This window comes from Puntigrus tetrazona, chromosome 2, assembly GCF_018831695.1.
Source record: "Puntigrus tetrazona isolate hp1 chromosome 2, ASM1883169v1, whole genome shotgun sequence".
In the NCBI taxonomy this organism is placed as follows: Eukaryota; Metazoa; Chordata; class Actinopteri; order Cypriniformes; family Cyprinidae; genus Puntigrus; species Puntigrus tetrazona.
The window spans coordinates 21532483-21547559 of NC_056700.1; the positions used below are offsets into that span (position 1 = coordinate 21532483).

Below are 15077 nucleotides of genomic sequence, written 5' to 3' on the forward strand. Positions count from 1 at the left end.
TGTCTCCACTCAATAAAAAAAATTAAGCTTTTTAATACTTTTTATTTTAAAACTTAAAGCCCCAGTTTCACAGAAAAGGCTTAAGCTAGTCCCAGACTAAAATGCATGTCAGTGTTATTGTTCTGTGTCAAAATATACAATTGCGGTGTTTTCTTCAGACATTTTCAAGTAGCTTAAATATCTTAATTTAACTAGGGACTGAAATGAAGTTAGAGTTGCAAGATATAAACTTGCTAATTCCTCCTGCTGCTTTTTTTTTTTTTGCCAGAATTGCGTAGTATAAACTCACCACTGTGAGTAATAATGTCAGAACTGCGAGACCCAAACATGCAATTCAAAGAAACAAAGTCAGAATTGTGATATAAACATAAATCTTTTTTTTCTTCTTTGAACTGGACATTGTTACTCGCAATTCAGATTTTTTCCCCACAGAATTGTAAGATACAGACTGGCAATTGTGAGGAAAGAAAAGTCAGAAAAGAGGCACATGACTCACAATTATCTGATATCTGACACTATTCTGAGATGTAAACGGGCAGTTGCAAGACAAATTGTATAATTGTGAGATAAAAAGTAACAATTAACTTTTATTTATTCAGTGGCAGAAATTGGCTTCCATACATTGGACTAAAATCTACTAAAACAGCCTTTTTGAACACATTCAGTTTAATTTGTATGTTATTCAGCTCCCAAGTTAAAATCATGTGGAAGCAAATTTAAACAATGTCATTTTTATTTAAACAGTTTTAAGTATTTTCCCCATTTATCTCTAAACCAAATTTACAAAATCTTGGACAGCCTCCAACTGAGTGAAAGTGACAGATTCATAATGCTCTAATATTTATATAGGTTCATAAAGGGCTAGCGGGGTCTGGGTCGAGAAAATGGCGAAGCACCCGGAGTCCTCAGGCAGACATTAACAGATCAATAAAGGCAGACCAACATCACTATATACAAAATCATGTCATTAACTAGGCTTGTACAAGAGACACACACACCCAGACAGTTACCAGAATACATTTTGTTCCTTTTTTTTTTTTTTTTTTTTTTTTTTTTAAATGTTGCATATTCAACGATTATGAAACATGCAGATATTCATTCAGCTGGGATAGGGTAAGGTCAGCAGAAATTGAGGCCTGAAAACTTTCCCAATCACACACACACACACACACGCTCTTTTTATCACTCTTAAACCTGTATTACAAACACATCCTTCTAGTAGATGGTTGACATTTGAAGCACACGTTCTCTTGCATAGATTTTACGTTGTGTAAATTTCCAGCAACCTTCCTCTGTTTCTGTAATTTCATCATTGGAATGATGTAGATAATTCCATTTTACTGATTTTTGCCTTTTGCGCAAGCTTTTGCATTGAAAGCATCTCTATTTATCCTTGGGCATTCTTCTCTGACGATCCTAGTCTCTCAGATTATCTCCAGTTTCTCAACATTCAGATGTCTCTCGACGGTTCTTTTGTAAAACGGTCTCCTCTTCTAGTGAACGGCTGAATCAGACGTGAATGTGGATGTTGATGGATCATATGTTGAAGATCCTGGATTTGCTTTGAAAGACGGCAGATGGGTTTGGTGACAGCTTAGTCTTCTGCTCCTGTCACATAAAACACATCTCTGTTAAACATACTTAGTTTTTTTTTTAATGTAAAACTAGTTTTAAAACTATGTCTTTTGTAACAATGTAAAATCCAACCCCAATTCATAGTTTTTATTTAAAATGAAGCAACGAAATAAAAAAATGAAGTCTTCTGTGGCACATTTGGCTTCACCTGGCCACTTTTAGCATACTCTTTCAAATGTTTGTGATTTAGGATGTACTTGTTCCCGTTTCATATTATAATCTCCATCCACGTTCTATCTTTGCTGGGTTTTCTGTCTTTCTCTCTCTCTGACGGTCTCCCTCTCCTGGGTAGAAGTCATCTAATCCTTACTGTAGGGGAGGGGGGAAAAAAAAAGCTTGCTATGTGAGAAGCCAAGAGCTGAGGTGAAAATGAGATTGATCATCAGCTTAATCTTTTTCTCTCTCACACAGTGTAGTGTTTCTAGAATAAGAAGTCGACACCCTCAGCCTCTCAGACTCACTCGCAGCAGAAGCAGACAGTGTTCACACCTCAGGTCAGAATGGCATTCTAACATGTTAATGCGGAAATGCTTTATTGTATTGTATGCAAATTTGGCTTTGGAGACTGCCAAAACTTTACAGACACTGCATAATTTATTTATAACTTTTTTTAAAGCACTAGTATATATACTAGCATTCAATAGTCATTTGATAGTCAATGTATGCTTATGTTTTCTTGGTTTCATTACGCTTGTACTGAACTGATGGTCTTTGCAGAAGTTAAAAGAAAAATGACCATTTAATTAAGAGAGATAAGCTGGTTTTTATCTCTCAAACAAGTGTTAAAGAACAGTGGACAGTCAGTCTGCCTTTTACAATTAAATTCAAAGCATCAGCTGGAGGCAGATCGGGAGGGCAGGATGGGTTGTGGGTGAGTTAAACCCTTGGGACGGACAAAATAATGCCAGCTGGCTTAGTCACGCAAGTCTCCAGTGGACTAGACTCTATCTGGTACACACACACACACACACACACACACACACAAAATCAACCTCATGGATATACACTGATAAAAATTATTTAGTAGGAAAATGGTCCCTCATTCCTCCATTAATATGCCAAAAACTGTATGTTGAGTATTATCAATCATATCTGTTAAAATCTCTCATAAAGCAGAGTTGCCTAAACATTTCAATACGAGGGACAAAAGTCTTGATTGAGGACCATGCGCCAAAGGTTAATGCTCCAGTATATCCGACTATATTATAATAAATTAAATATTTAAAATTCTTAAAGCTGCAGTCCGTAACTTTTTTTGTGTTCCAAATGTGTGAAATTAATATAATAACTGAGTACACCATGAATCCATTTTCCACACTGTGTTTTTGGCTTGTTCTGAATCACTAGAGGACACCTATAATAAGTGTTATTATAGACTATTTAGATTTTATTTAGACTATTAGCCTGATTCACCATAGACATAAACTGAGAGAAATAGCTCCGGCTACAATATTCTTCCGCAAGATGCACAGACTGCAGTTTTAAATAATTTCAACAAATATGTAAATTTTAATTTTTTTCTTTATTTTCAAAATCACTTTTTTTTTACATTTCAATGAAAAATGATAAAGTTTAACAAAAAGGTATAATATACAATATATTTAGTCCATTTCTTTAAAAAAAATTAAAGTTCATTAAAAAGTATGCTTTTTTTTTTACATATTAAAAGTTAAAAGCAAAAGCAGATAATTCCACATTTTATATTTCAAAATGAGTTTAATATTTGTAATCTCCTCAGAATTGATTCAGCAATGTTACGTGAAAAACGATTCAGCTTTTATTTTCCTTTTACGCCCTGAAGAAGATATGACTTGTTTATAAATTATCCATCCTTGATCACTTTTAGTCAGCTTTGACGAAACTCCTCTCAGCAAGCATGTGAACTTGTGATGAAAGTGGACAATACAGACAAACCGTGTTTAGGGTTAAGATCGAGCTGTATTTGGAGAATAATGCACTGCAAACAGCTCTTTTCTTTTTTTTAAGTGCTATTTTATCGGTTTTTGCTAATGAACTTGTCATATGTTTGGGCATAAGTGTAACATATACTTCAGAAAACACCAGACCAGTGGGACAAACTGACAAATGGAGCAGTGTAAAGGTTATGAAAAGAAAAGTTACAACTCAATAACAGAGGCATTTAATCCTGACACCAGAGGCACAAAACTCTCACCAGCTCTCCCTCAGACTGCTGGCATTGTGTGCTTCATCTGTCACTTTCTCTCCTCACTGGTCACTGGTCAAGCATGAGGTTTGACAGCATGCATGAGTTAGTAATTAGGACCAAATGAATCTCAATTAGCGCATACTTCACTGACTGACGTGCAAAAGATGGAGCACCAGTTTCACAGTTAGCTTTGATTCTTAATGACTAGATTGATGTAACACAGGAGCGGGTGACTGATTACATAACCCCTGTGAATCAGCACTAGTCCAAACATAGAGCACAACTTTTACCAGACCTAGAACTCCCATTTGTGTTAAATAACCAATGGGATTTAATTGCATATTATAGGCTTAATTTCACAGATTAACCTAAAATGTTGCACAAATCAATGTTTCGGTTTACCTATTCTGGGTTAAATAAAACGTCAGCTCGGTCAGCCCTAAACAAAATTTGGCTATAAAGGTAAACCTACTTCAGAAGGTTGATTTTGTCAGGTTTACAGCTCTAACAAGAATAATTCATACATATGCTTTCACTACTATGAAATGTGCGTATACTTTTGCCATATAGGCTTCCTCCTTTTGCTTATGAATGTTGGGGAATTTGAGTAGTCTTACAACTGAACACATTTGTTGTGTAATACACTTATATATTTTCTTTACTGATGCTTTATTTTATTTCTTATTTTATATATATGTATATGTATATATGTATATGTATATGTACATACATGCACCAATTTCATACACATTTTATGTATATGCACCACTGGTTGAAATAGTAAGATTTTTTTTTTGTTTTTCTTTTTAAAGAAGTCTCTTCTGCTCACTAAGCCTGCATTTATTTGATTTAAAGTAGAGCAATAAGAAAAAATATATAAATACTTTTAGTATTTCAAATAAATGCTTTCTACTTGAACATATTTTACACTTTAATTTATTTATGATTTCAAAGCTGAATTTTTAGCATCATTACTCCAGTCACATGATCCTTCAGAAATCAATATTCTGATTTGCTGCTCAAAAAACATTATTATTATTATTATTATTATTATTATTATACCAGCAATAGTTATTATATCAGCATATTGGAATGTTTTTTTTTTTCTTATAGGGTAAACTTTCCTTTATGCATATAAAAATATTGGTAACAGTCCTTATGATAATAAGTTGTCTAAACTTGTTTTCACACATTGGTCTCCTGCTGCTTATATCAAAGTCTCCAATTCACTTTAATTCTGCAGAGCCTGGTTTGAAATTTTGCTCTCTGTTGATCTGTCACATCAGCTCACTGCCTGATTTGATCTCTCCGCGTCTCACTCACCTCTGGTTTCATGCCGATGTCAGTCCTGTGTGTGTGCGCTCTCTCTGTCTGCGTGTGTGTGTTGATCTCCGGTACGCCGGCGTCCGTGTGTCTGTGTGTGTCCGGGCTGAAAGCCGCCTGGTAGCTGGTCTCCGGTGGGGGCTCGTCAGCACCTTTACCCAGGAAGGTGGGCCGTTTGTGGGCAGGCTTTGACGGCCGGGCTCCAGACCATGGCTGGTACTCCTTCCTGACTCCAGAGAGACACCAAATGGATCAGACAGAGACAGAGAAAGACAGACAGGCAAACAAAGAGACTGAGCCTTGAGGAGCTGCAGATAAGAGCAGCACATGTCAGGCTGAGTTAAAGTCATCATCACAGCAACAGGTTCCCACCATAAAAACTTGCTTCAGCATAACCTGTATGAAAAATGATCCTCACTCTATGTATCCGTACACACACATGCGAGGTTTAGAAAATAAAACATTTGCATGCAGACTGAAAGCACCTAGAAAAGGTTTGGGGTTTCATTCATTCATTCAACTAAAGGCTGATGAACGCTGAAGGGCTGTTTGTAATCAATTCTGTTCCCCCCAGATAACTCTGCTTATGTAATTGTTTTAGATTCATTCCGCTCGTTCATGAGCTGTCAGATGAAATATGCATGACAGTGACCGGTAACCACAAGGAGTGAAAATCACTGCAATGCACAACCGTTACAGCCACATCAGTCCTTTCACAGCACCACAGTAGAGCAGCATCAAAGAAAAGACACTTCTCGCTCACCAGAAGAGATAAACGTGTGACAGCTTGTTTATGCGAGTCAAATATATATCCTCCAGCAATTCATTTTGCAGACTATTGTGAACCTATGTCATTTCAGAGATTAATAGGCTACCACTCTTGGTTACACTTTTTTAAGGTGTCCTTGTTACGGTGTAATTATACATTTATGTAATTATACTACAGTGTTAGGATTAGGCTAAGTGTTAGTTGCATGTAATTATGCATGATATTATTAACAATATTAGTGCTATTATAACATTTTTATCTTAGTATAGTAGTTTATTAGATGAATAAAAATTAAGAAATATGGCCATATATCTTTTTCGTTAATTCAATATTTCTACTTACTAAATAAGCCAAAATAGACTAACAAAATCAAATATAGATAATAATTATGCATTATGCAATATGCATTACAAAGACTCAAGATTTATACATAACATAATATATATTTTTTTATTTGTAATATGGTTTTACTCATAGGCTAAAATGAATGATGATTAAAATGTTTAATAAAAAAAATTAGCAATATGCTGTTGTTAGTAGTAGCAGTAGGAGAATGATATGGAATGTTTGTCTTTTGTAATGTTTTTACTCTGCTAAAATCAAATAATCCTCATTATTTTAAATAATGTTCTTTGTCTTTGCTTTACTAACTAAATGAAAAAGCATCTTTGTTGTATGACAGTAAGATATATTGACTGATGCTAGGAAGTGAGTGTGCTGCAGTGGAGGTGCTGAAGAACAGCTCCAGTGAGAAAGAGCAGCAGTACCTGTATGAGCTGAGCTGATCTCCCCTCTGCCTCCCGCCGCCCGCCCGCGGCTGACTCGTGCCGTTCGAGTAACCGTTCACCTGGCTGTCCGTTGAAGTGCCGCCTTTCCCTCCGTTACTAATCCAGGGAAAGTTATCCTTCTTCGGGATGGGCCAGGGTTTGTAATCCTGTTTGTACTGGGTGACGCTCGGGAAAGGCACACCCGGGGGATGGTAGTCCTCGCGGGGTTTGTAACTCGGTTCCGTGCGTCCCCGGTGCGGCCGCCGGACCCCCGCAGCGTGATCCGGCGTTACGAAGTCGACGCTCGGCGCCCGTTCCGTGGAAACGAGTTTGGTGACGGATCGCACCTCCTGCTCCGAGATGTCAGAGTAGTTCTGGATCGTTAGCGGAACCGACAAATCCGATTTATCGAACTGGTTCCAGAACCGTGCCAAGCAGCAGACTCTGGTAATGCACGGCCAAGCCATCGCTGGGAAACAAACCAAAAAAGCAAAACAAAAAGAAAGAAAACGCGTGACGAAGTGCTCGATTACATGAAGCAATGTGAGCGCGAGTCCGTTCCTCGAGAACTGCGCGAGACCGCTCGGTGTCGGGACGCTGTCATTGCACATTCATCTCACGTGATTTGCACTTGATGCAGAAAAATAATCATCTATAAACATCCGAGTCGGTGACCCGAGTCCACCTCACGCCTGTTTCCCTGACAGAGCTCAACTTAATGCCCAAAAAATCCTCTTTTAATCAAAACCCAGTTCGCGTCCTACCTAGACAGCATTTTTGGGCATCATAGGCGCTTATAGCTGATTCAGATGCTGTCTACACTAAACTAAAAGTACCACGGTACCAGCGTTTGTTGAGATATGCAATGGTAAAACTGTAGGGGAATTTGACCGTTTGACATTAAAATAAAACTAATACAGGTGTGTGGAAAAACCTAAAAATATATTTATTTATTTTTTATATATATATATATATATATATATATATATATATATATATATATATATATATATATATATATATATATGTGTGTATATATGTATGTGTGTGTGTGTGTATATATCATAACAGTAGGGTTTTCAAGTTCTGTTCAACTTTTCACTCAAATTGTTATTGTTATACATCGCTTAAAAAATGCTGTATGTCTCTGGTATTATGGTCTTTGGTATCATCCATGGTACAGCCACAGTACTTTTTGTAAGGATGAGAAAGCAGCTCAGGTTTTGACAATCTGTTAGTAGTTTGAGGCATTCAGATTACTCGCTGCAAACCAAAACCGACACACTCGTCCACAAACACATCTCTGCATACACAAACAAGCCGATGTCCTTCAGGCTGTCATAACAAACATCTACAGTCTGATTTAATGACATGCCATGAAGCACTTGAAATGGTTGAGGTCTTGCATATTTTGTCTTGGTATTTCAGTTGCAGGATCTATGGCTTTTCCACCTGATAAGCATGAGCCCCATTAACAGGTCAATTAAACAGCACCTGTCTCTCATTACCGCAGTCAGTGAGTGTGCTGCGCCACTATATTTAACCCTTGAGGGTCCTTGAATAAACGGAGAGGGAAATTACAGCTTGGTTAGAGTTTTAGCAGTGTGAAAATACAGCCTTTCATTTTTCAAAAGTTGTCACGTTACTATTTTTGACACGCTACAGGTTACCTGCTTGCTGAAGTGAAGCGCTTTTTCTCCATTAGACTAATTCGCTAACAGATTTGTCATCGGAAAAACCGATGCGTTCCTCGTTCCTTTCTGTGGGGTGAATTCAGAAATCTTTATAACCTCGCAATCCTCTCATCGTTCAGCACAGATCAGATTTGTGTCTGCCATCTGTCCTCAGTCACATGACATCGCTCTTGAGAAAAAAAAAAAAAAAAAGGATCATTCTGTGTTGGGAAGAGATTATAGGCAAGGTTCATCTAACATTTAGTCACCCAAAAATGCTTTTATTAATTTCTCAAAAATAGGTTATCCGATACATAAACGATTATTATTTTGATTCACGTAGGTTTCACATGTGCAGGATGTGATGTACAATATAAAACGAAAAGAATAAAATGCATTTGAATTTTGAGTTACTCTACTTAAACATAATTAAAGATGAGGGGTAACATTAGAAATGAGTTCTGCAACTTGATTGTTGTGAAATGCTTCCATCTGCAGGCGAGCTGAAATCCTGCTGTAGTCTGTAGATCCATTCATCGCTCTTTCAATGTGGTGCATTTAAAGGGTTCAGTGTGATTTGTACAGAAATGTTTCTCATATCCAGATTTAGCTTGTTTGCTGTCCCCATTCCTTCTTTCTTAACTCCACTCGCCTGATTTTCCCGCTTACCGTCTTGGGAAGATGATCCACGAACTCAATCTGACCGAAAGCAAGTTAAACATTATAAAGCTGCAATAAAATATCCCTTTAAAATAAGCTTTTTTTAAAATTTAAAACACAATTCGTAAGTCACCTTGCGTGGGTATTTATAAGGAGCCGTCACACTCTTCACATGTGATTGCAGTTCCTGGATCAGTTTCTTATGGTCTCGTGATTTATAATCTGCTGTCAGCACAACAACAGCTTTCACGACCTGAAACATGGAGCGTGCATATACATATTACAAATCATGTATGATAACGTTAGTTACAATTTAAAAAAATTAATTTGCGCTGTATACTTAGACATCATATGCATTCTACTGATAAATCTGGTCTTCTAAGTTACTCCTAAGTAATTTTTGCATGGTCACTCTGCATGTATCCTTCATGGAAAAGGCAATCCCAGAATGCACTGCGCTAACCTCTCCTCGAACCGGATCAGGGCTGCTGATCACAGCAGATTCTGCTACAGCTGGATGCTCTATCAACGCGTTTTCCACCTCAAATGGACCGATTCGGTACCTAAAACACACAAGTGGAATATGAGATTTCAAAATTTGACCACGTCATCATGATGAGCACAAGTCCGTACCCTGCGGACAGGATGACATCATCAGCTCTGCCCACGAACCACAGGTATCCTTCATGGTCCATCACCCCCCTGTCACCCGTCAGGTAGAAATCACCTCGGAAACATTCGGCCGTGCGCTCCGGCTCCCCCTGCAGGGTGAATGCAAGTTTAGTTTAGTGCAACTTGAGCTCAAAACCTTTTTTTTTTTTTTTGTCAGTACAGACTCTAATGATATTTGAAAAAAGAAAGCATACTGTATACTCTGTAAAAAGAGAGAAGGGTCTGTCTGGTTTGACTCTGATGCCGAGGTCTCCCTCTTGTCCTTGTGGAACAACAGAACCATCTTCATCCACCACCTTAAACCAAAATAGTCCACGGTTCAACAAGCCATCACAAGAAACACAATAATCTATTACCTCTTTTTTATTTTTATGTAATTATTATCTGTATTATTATATCTCAGTCCATATATTACAGTTATTATTACTATAAAGTTAATAAGCCGTTTAAACCCTGCACAGACTGTTACCGCACCTGAACATCATATCCCGGTGATGCCTTTCCAAAAGACCCTGGTTTGATCTTCATGCCTTTGAATGTGCCTGCTATTAAAACCTGGGAGAAAACAAGGAGATACGACCTATTTTTTGCACAAGACTATGCTTAATTTATTTCCTGTCTCTATACTGAATCTGTGACCATATCTTTGATGAAAACGGATGCTAATTTAGGACCCATTTTCACTCATGTGTATAATCATCCTATAAAACCTGATTCAAGTGTTTCAACTGTTTAAAGGGAATTGTTAACCCAAATAACATTACATCACTCGCTCACCGGCGCATTTTTTGTAGCGGATGGGTGCCGTCAGAACTGAGAGTCCAAACATCTGATTTAAACAATAACAATAATCCACAACGTGACTCCAGGCCACCTTGTGAAGTCAAAAGATCTGTGTTCAATTTTTTGATCAAGTTTGGACTCATTACTTTGGACTCTCATTTTGACGGCACCCATTCACCACAGAGGATCCGCTGGTGAGCAATACGCGTAAGGCAAAACTTCTCCAATATTTCCTAATTAACGTCTACGTCTAGGATGGTCTGAGAGTGGTAAAACTGAGAGAAAATGTTGAATTGTGTAAACCATTCATTTAAATGTTTATTTACTGTCTCAGTCTGTCCGTATCCCTCATAGATGTCCAGTCCAGTGAGTTCTTTCCATTTCCACATCACCTCCGGGTTAATGGGCTCTCCTGCACACAAACAGTGCTCAAGAGCCCTGAACGTAAACCTGTTAAAAACCACACACAAAGATGAGGACTAGACCTGGACCAGATGAAGCAGTCTCACTCTGCTGTGATCATTACAACGTCCGGTTATTTAATAACCAATACGGGTCAAAACGTACCACTTAACATGCCAGACAGTATATATAAAAACCAATAATCATAAATGAAGTCTCTTAAACGTTGTAAAGACAGAGCTACAAGAGGATTCATTTCATCACAGTGCACCTGCTACAGTCAATACCTGGATATGTCGTCCTGTACAAGCATTCGATAGGCTGTCGGGGCCGTGCAGAAGGTGGTGATGGGATAGCTGCTCAGAGTCTGAGAAGAATCACTTAGATTACATTGTGTTTTAACATTTTTGGTAGTACCAGAAAACGCTTCCATACAGCTTCGGTAGGGACATTTATTAATTAACCAAGAATCAAGCAGAATATTCCAGTGAAGAATAAACAAGCTATGTTTCTGTACCTTGAGGACTGTATTTGTATCAAAACGTGGCATGTGGTGAACAAACACACACGCTCCCTGGATCCACGGAGCAAACACGCTGCTCCACGCGGACTTAGCCCAGCCTGTGTCTGACGTGTTCCAAAACACATCCTGCTCGGTCAGATCCAGCCAGTACCTTCAGTATTCAGTATTCAGAAATGCAGAAATATTATTACAATTTAAAACAACTACCTATTTGAACCTAGCTGGATTTTCAGTGTCGCATTATCTTCCGCAAATCATTCTTACATGCAATTCGATGCTCATTTATTCTCCTGAAAATGCTTGATATTTTTTTGTGCAAACCAACATTTATTTACGATGCTTTGATGAATGAATAAGCATTTAATACAGGCTTTTGGATTAAAAGTGCAAACTGAAAAAAAAAATTTAGGTTTTCTGTTTGAATGAATTGCACTGTTTTTGTTATTTAGCCAAATATAAATCTAAATGGAAAAAACTAAACAATACTAAATTTACCCACTAAAATATCATTGAGTGTAACAATCTTGTCAGGCATATTTACAACAAAAATAAATTTAAGACACAATACACTTGAATTACTTTCATCTCTAATAATAATTAGTGCAATGTTCTGCCTGAGATTCCCTGAGTTCACCACTAGATGGCGCCCTTTCTGCCCCAGATCACCTGATTGATAGAGACTTGTAGCACACCTGTTCTCAATCACTCTTAATGACCATCCTTATTTAAATGTCTGACCGCCTATTGTTCTTGTTCAGTCTTGATTTCTGCTGCAATATGTTGCTGACACTCATTTGTGGTCAGAGCTTTTTTTTTTTTTTTTTGGTGCGTGCGCCACTTTTCCCCTGCCTGATATTTAAGGAATTTTTTTCTTTTGGGTTTACATTCAGACCTTAGAATCAAGAAGTGTTTTTTGATTTCCTTTGTGGCTGTTCCTGTAAGATGACTCTAAGATTGCACTCTGGTTCTTGGAATTAATATTTGCTCATCATGAGTAAAAGAAACCTAAAGAGTCATACTCAAAGCCTCTTGTTTGTTTCTTCCGCAACTGGGTTTCCCCTGCTCCAGTGTGGACTTGGGTTCGATTCCCACCAGGATCACAACAAATTAGGTGTAACTTTACATTTTTTTAAAATTGGTAAAACCTAGGATAGTGGCCAATCTGTCAATAAGATTTTATACTCATTAACAACATTTTTATTTTTTTATGTAGTGTTACACTGAATATGTAAAATTGTCAACCAAATTTTTTCATTTTATTCTCCAAAAACTTATTAAAAGTAGACCCTTTACTTACAGTTTTCTACGGACGTAAAATCACTTTTGTGAATTTCTTTTGAATCTCTTCTGTGAATGCAAACATGCATAATCTTTTGTTGCAAAACATACCGATTTTCACATTTAACTTTCATAATGTTACGAACCTGCCGTTCACCGTGAGCCCCAGACCGTAACTACAGTGGCTGTGTTGGGTCATTTTTGGAGAGCCGGTTGTGCCGCTGGTGAAGAAGATAGTCATGGCCTCCTCACTCCTGGTGTCCACGCAGACGTGATCATCTGACACTTTTCTACAACACAAATACAACAACCGATCCTTAAACCATCAATTTGTAATTAGTTAAACTAAGCATATTTAAGTAATGCACTCATTTATCATTTTTTTAAATAATAGTCATTTCTTCAGTAAATCGCAGTAAAGCACACATCTTCTCCTCTCCACTCACCCCATAAGTTCGGTCAGGTCGCCCCAGCCGTGCATGGCTCTGCGGGACAGCAGAAGCTTGGTGGAGACGGAAGGGCAGTCTGAGGATACTGTGTCCACCAGCGGGGCCAAAGATTCATCCGTGATCACACACTTGGCCCCAGACGCCTGCAGCCGGTGGCGCATATCTCGAGCAGTGAGCTGAGACGTGCCGGGGATCAGAACCGTCCCTGTGCAAGGAAACAGGGTGGAAAAAAAAAAAAAAAAAAATTATTTCAGACAAAAAAAGAAGTATGGAATTTAAAAATCTACTTGTTCTACTGCTATGTACGGGTAAGCCATAATATAAAAATAACTGTCAGCGTATCTGTAGAGCTTTTTCTTCACATTTTAAATTTACACACTTCAGCTTTAAGACAGTCCCTAACATTGTTTCAACAGCAGTGTGAATAATCAGTAACGGTGGATTAAAGTTTAACCCTAAGATTGTACGCTGGAAAGGGAAACACTGTACCGGTTCGGAGACATGCCACATTAACCAGCCACCACTCGGGGACTCGGGGTAAGATGAGGAACACGCGATCCCCTCTTTCCAAGCGGCACACCTGATGCAGAACATTTGCAAGCTTTCTGGAGTGAAAGCCCAATTCCTCGAAACTCCACCGGACCTCCTCCCCGCCGTCATTCACCCACCACAGAGCTGGAAGAGACGACCTCTGTCCGCTCTGTAACATACACCAACAATACACTGAACATAACCGGATGGTATTAAAATGAACTAAGAAGACTGCGATAATACTGTAAACATTATAATGCCACACATATCAGTAGATTAGTACTTTTCTGCTGCACTAGTGCCAGCAAACAAAATGGCATACCTGTTGTCATTTCATCCAATACCTCCTTTATATAAAAATAAAATACAGGTTTGGAAATATATATGGTTTCTTAAATTAAAAGGGATTTTTTAGCTAATAAAAGCTTAAAAGAAAGGCACTTTCTAACAATTATTAGCATGGACAGGTCATGTTTTGTGGTATTAGTTGATTTCACTTTTATTTTAATTGTATGGTTATTTACACTATTATAATATTTTTTGCATAAATTACACATGCAAATAAAATAAACTTAGTATCATAGACTGTAGGGGGAAAAAACAACAACATGACATATATATATATATATATATATATATATATATATATATATATATATATATATATATATAATATTGAGAAACAAGTCTCTACACACTCCCCCCTTATTGCTCTCTAAGGCCCGCCCCTCAAAAAATACTGGTACAAAACAGCTTCAAGGTACTCTGTAGAGTATTTCCTTGTGCTTTTACAATGTTTGTTGAGGCATTATTGAGAAGTGTTATCCATTCAAAAAAATATTAACCGGACGTTGTTTGAGTTAATGCACACCGCAGCAGCTTTTCTTAAACTACCTTTTCTTTCGTCTCCCACTGCTCCAGCACGTCCTTGGCAAAATTAAACCGCTGAGGAACTCGTATGTTGTAAATCCGTCTCATGCTCTCGTAATCGCTGAAGTTTTTTGGCGCAGATGTTTTGTTTCTGCGCTTTTGCAGCCAAAGACCTCGCTCGCGCGCTTCGTAGCTCTTGGAGATTTTCAGACAGTGGTTAAAGAGACTTTTCCGGAGCACGTAATCCATAGTAAGTCTTTAACCGTGGATTCGGCGTTAAAACTAAAGCTATCGAAATAGTTTCTCTAAAACGCGCATCTGAAACTTTCCCACGGATCAGTATCTCATTTTAGGAGTCTCACTTTTTAATCGCGGGTTTCCAGTTCGTTGCGACAAACTTCGAAGAATGAAACCGCATTCTGTGAAAGACGCAGTTACTGCAGACGCAGTGAAAACTGCCCAGACACAGCTCAGCTTCGTGAAAACAGACACTAAATCTCTTCAGTTTAAGAGGAATGACCGCCTCCAAAACTAAAGTCCCATGTCCGAGCACCTTCAGCTAAAAAGAGATTAAC

General features: G+C 38.1%; 2 protein-coding genes across 5 annotated transcripts; both read right to left on the minus strand.

Moving 5' to 3' along the window:
• Nucleotides 1–715: 715 nt before the first annotated feature.
• On the minus strand, nt 716–8463 carry map6d1 (MAP6 domain containing 1). 3 transcript variants are annotated; one of them, XM_043217397.1, is made up of 4 exons: nt 8332–8463; nt 6662–7130; nt 5126–5351; nt 716–1608 (listed from the first exon to the last, which is right to left on the minus strand). In XM_043217397.1, the coding sequence occupies exons 2-4, from the start codon at nt 7126–7128 to the stop codon at nt 1537–1539; spliced, it is 765 nt and encodes a 254-aa protein (XP_043073332.1). In that variant the 5' UTR covers nt 7129–7130; nt 8332–8463; the 3' UTR covers nt 716–1536. The 3 variants fall into 3 exon arrangements, with proteins under 3 accessions (XP_043073332.1, XP_043073315.1, XP_043073324.1); XM_043217380.1 differs by lacking the exon at nt 8332–8463 and having other exon boundaries at nt 6662–7567; XM_043217389.1 differs by lacking the exons at nt 716–1608; nt 8332–8463 and adding an exon at nt 1629–1944 and having other exon boundaries at nt 6662–7572.
• acsm3 (acyl-CoA synthetase medium chain family member 3) lies at nt 8387–15066 on the minus strand. 2 transcript variants are annotated; one of them, XM_043217367.1, is made up of 14 exons: nt 14527–15066; nt 13591–13801; nt 13099–13306; nt 12799–12942; nt 11369–11525; nt 11139–11218; nt 10776–10899; nt 10141–10221; nt 9861–9962; nt 9628–9755; nt 9458–9557; nt 9128–9247; nt 9004–9033; nt 8387–8524 (listed from the first exon to the last, which is right to left on the minus strand). In XM_043217367.1, exons 1-14 carry the CDS (start codon nt 14749–14751, stop codon nt 8510–8512), a joined length of 1725 nt encoding a protein of 574 aa, XP_043073302.1. In that variant the 5' UTR covers nt 14752–15066; the 3' UTR covers nt 8387–8509. The 2 variants fall into 2 exon arrangements, with proteins under 2 accessions (XP_043073302.1, XP_043073295.1); XM_043217360.1 differs by lacking the exon at nt 8387–8524 and having other exon boundaries at nt 8552–9033; nt 14527–15064.
• Nucleotides 15067–15077: the final 11 nt, after the last annotated feature.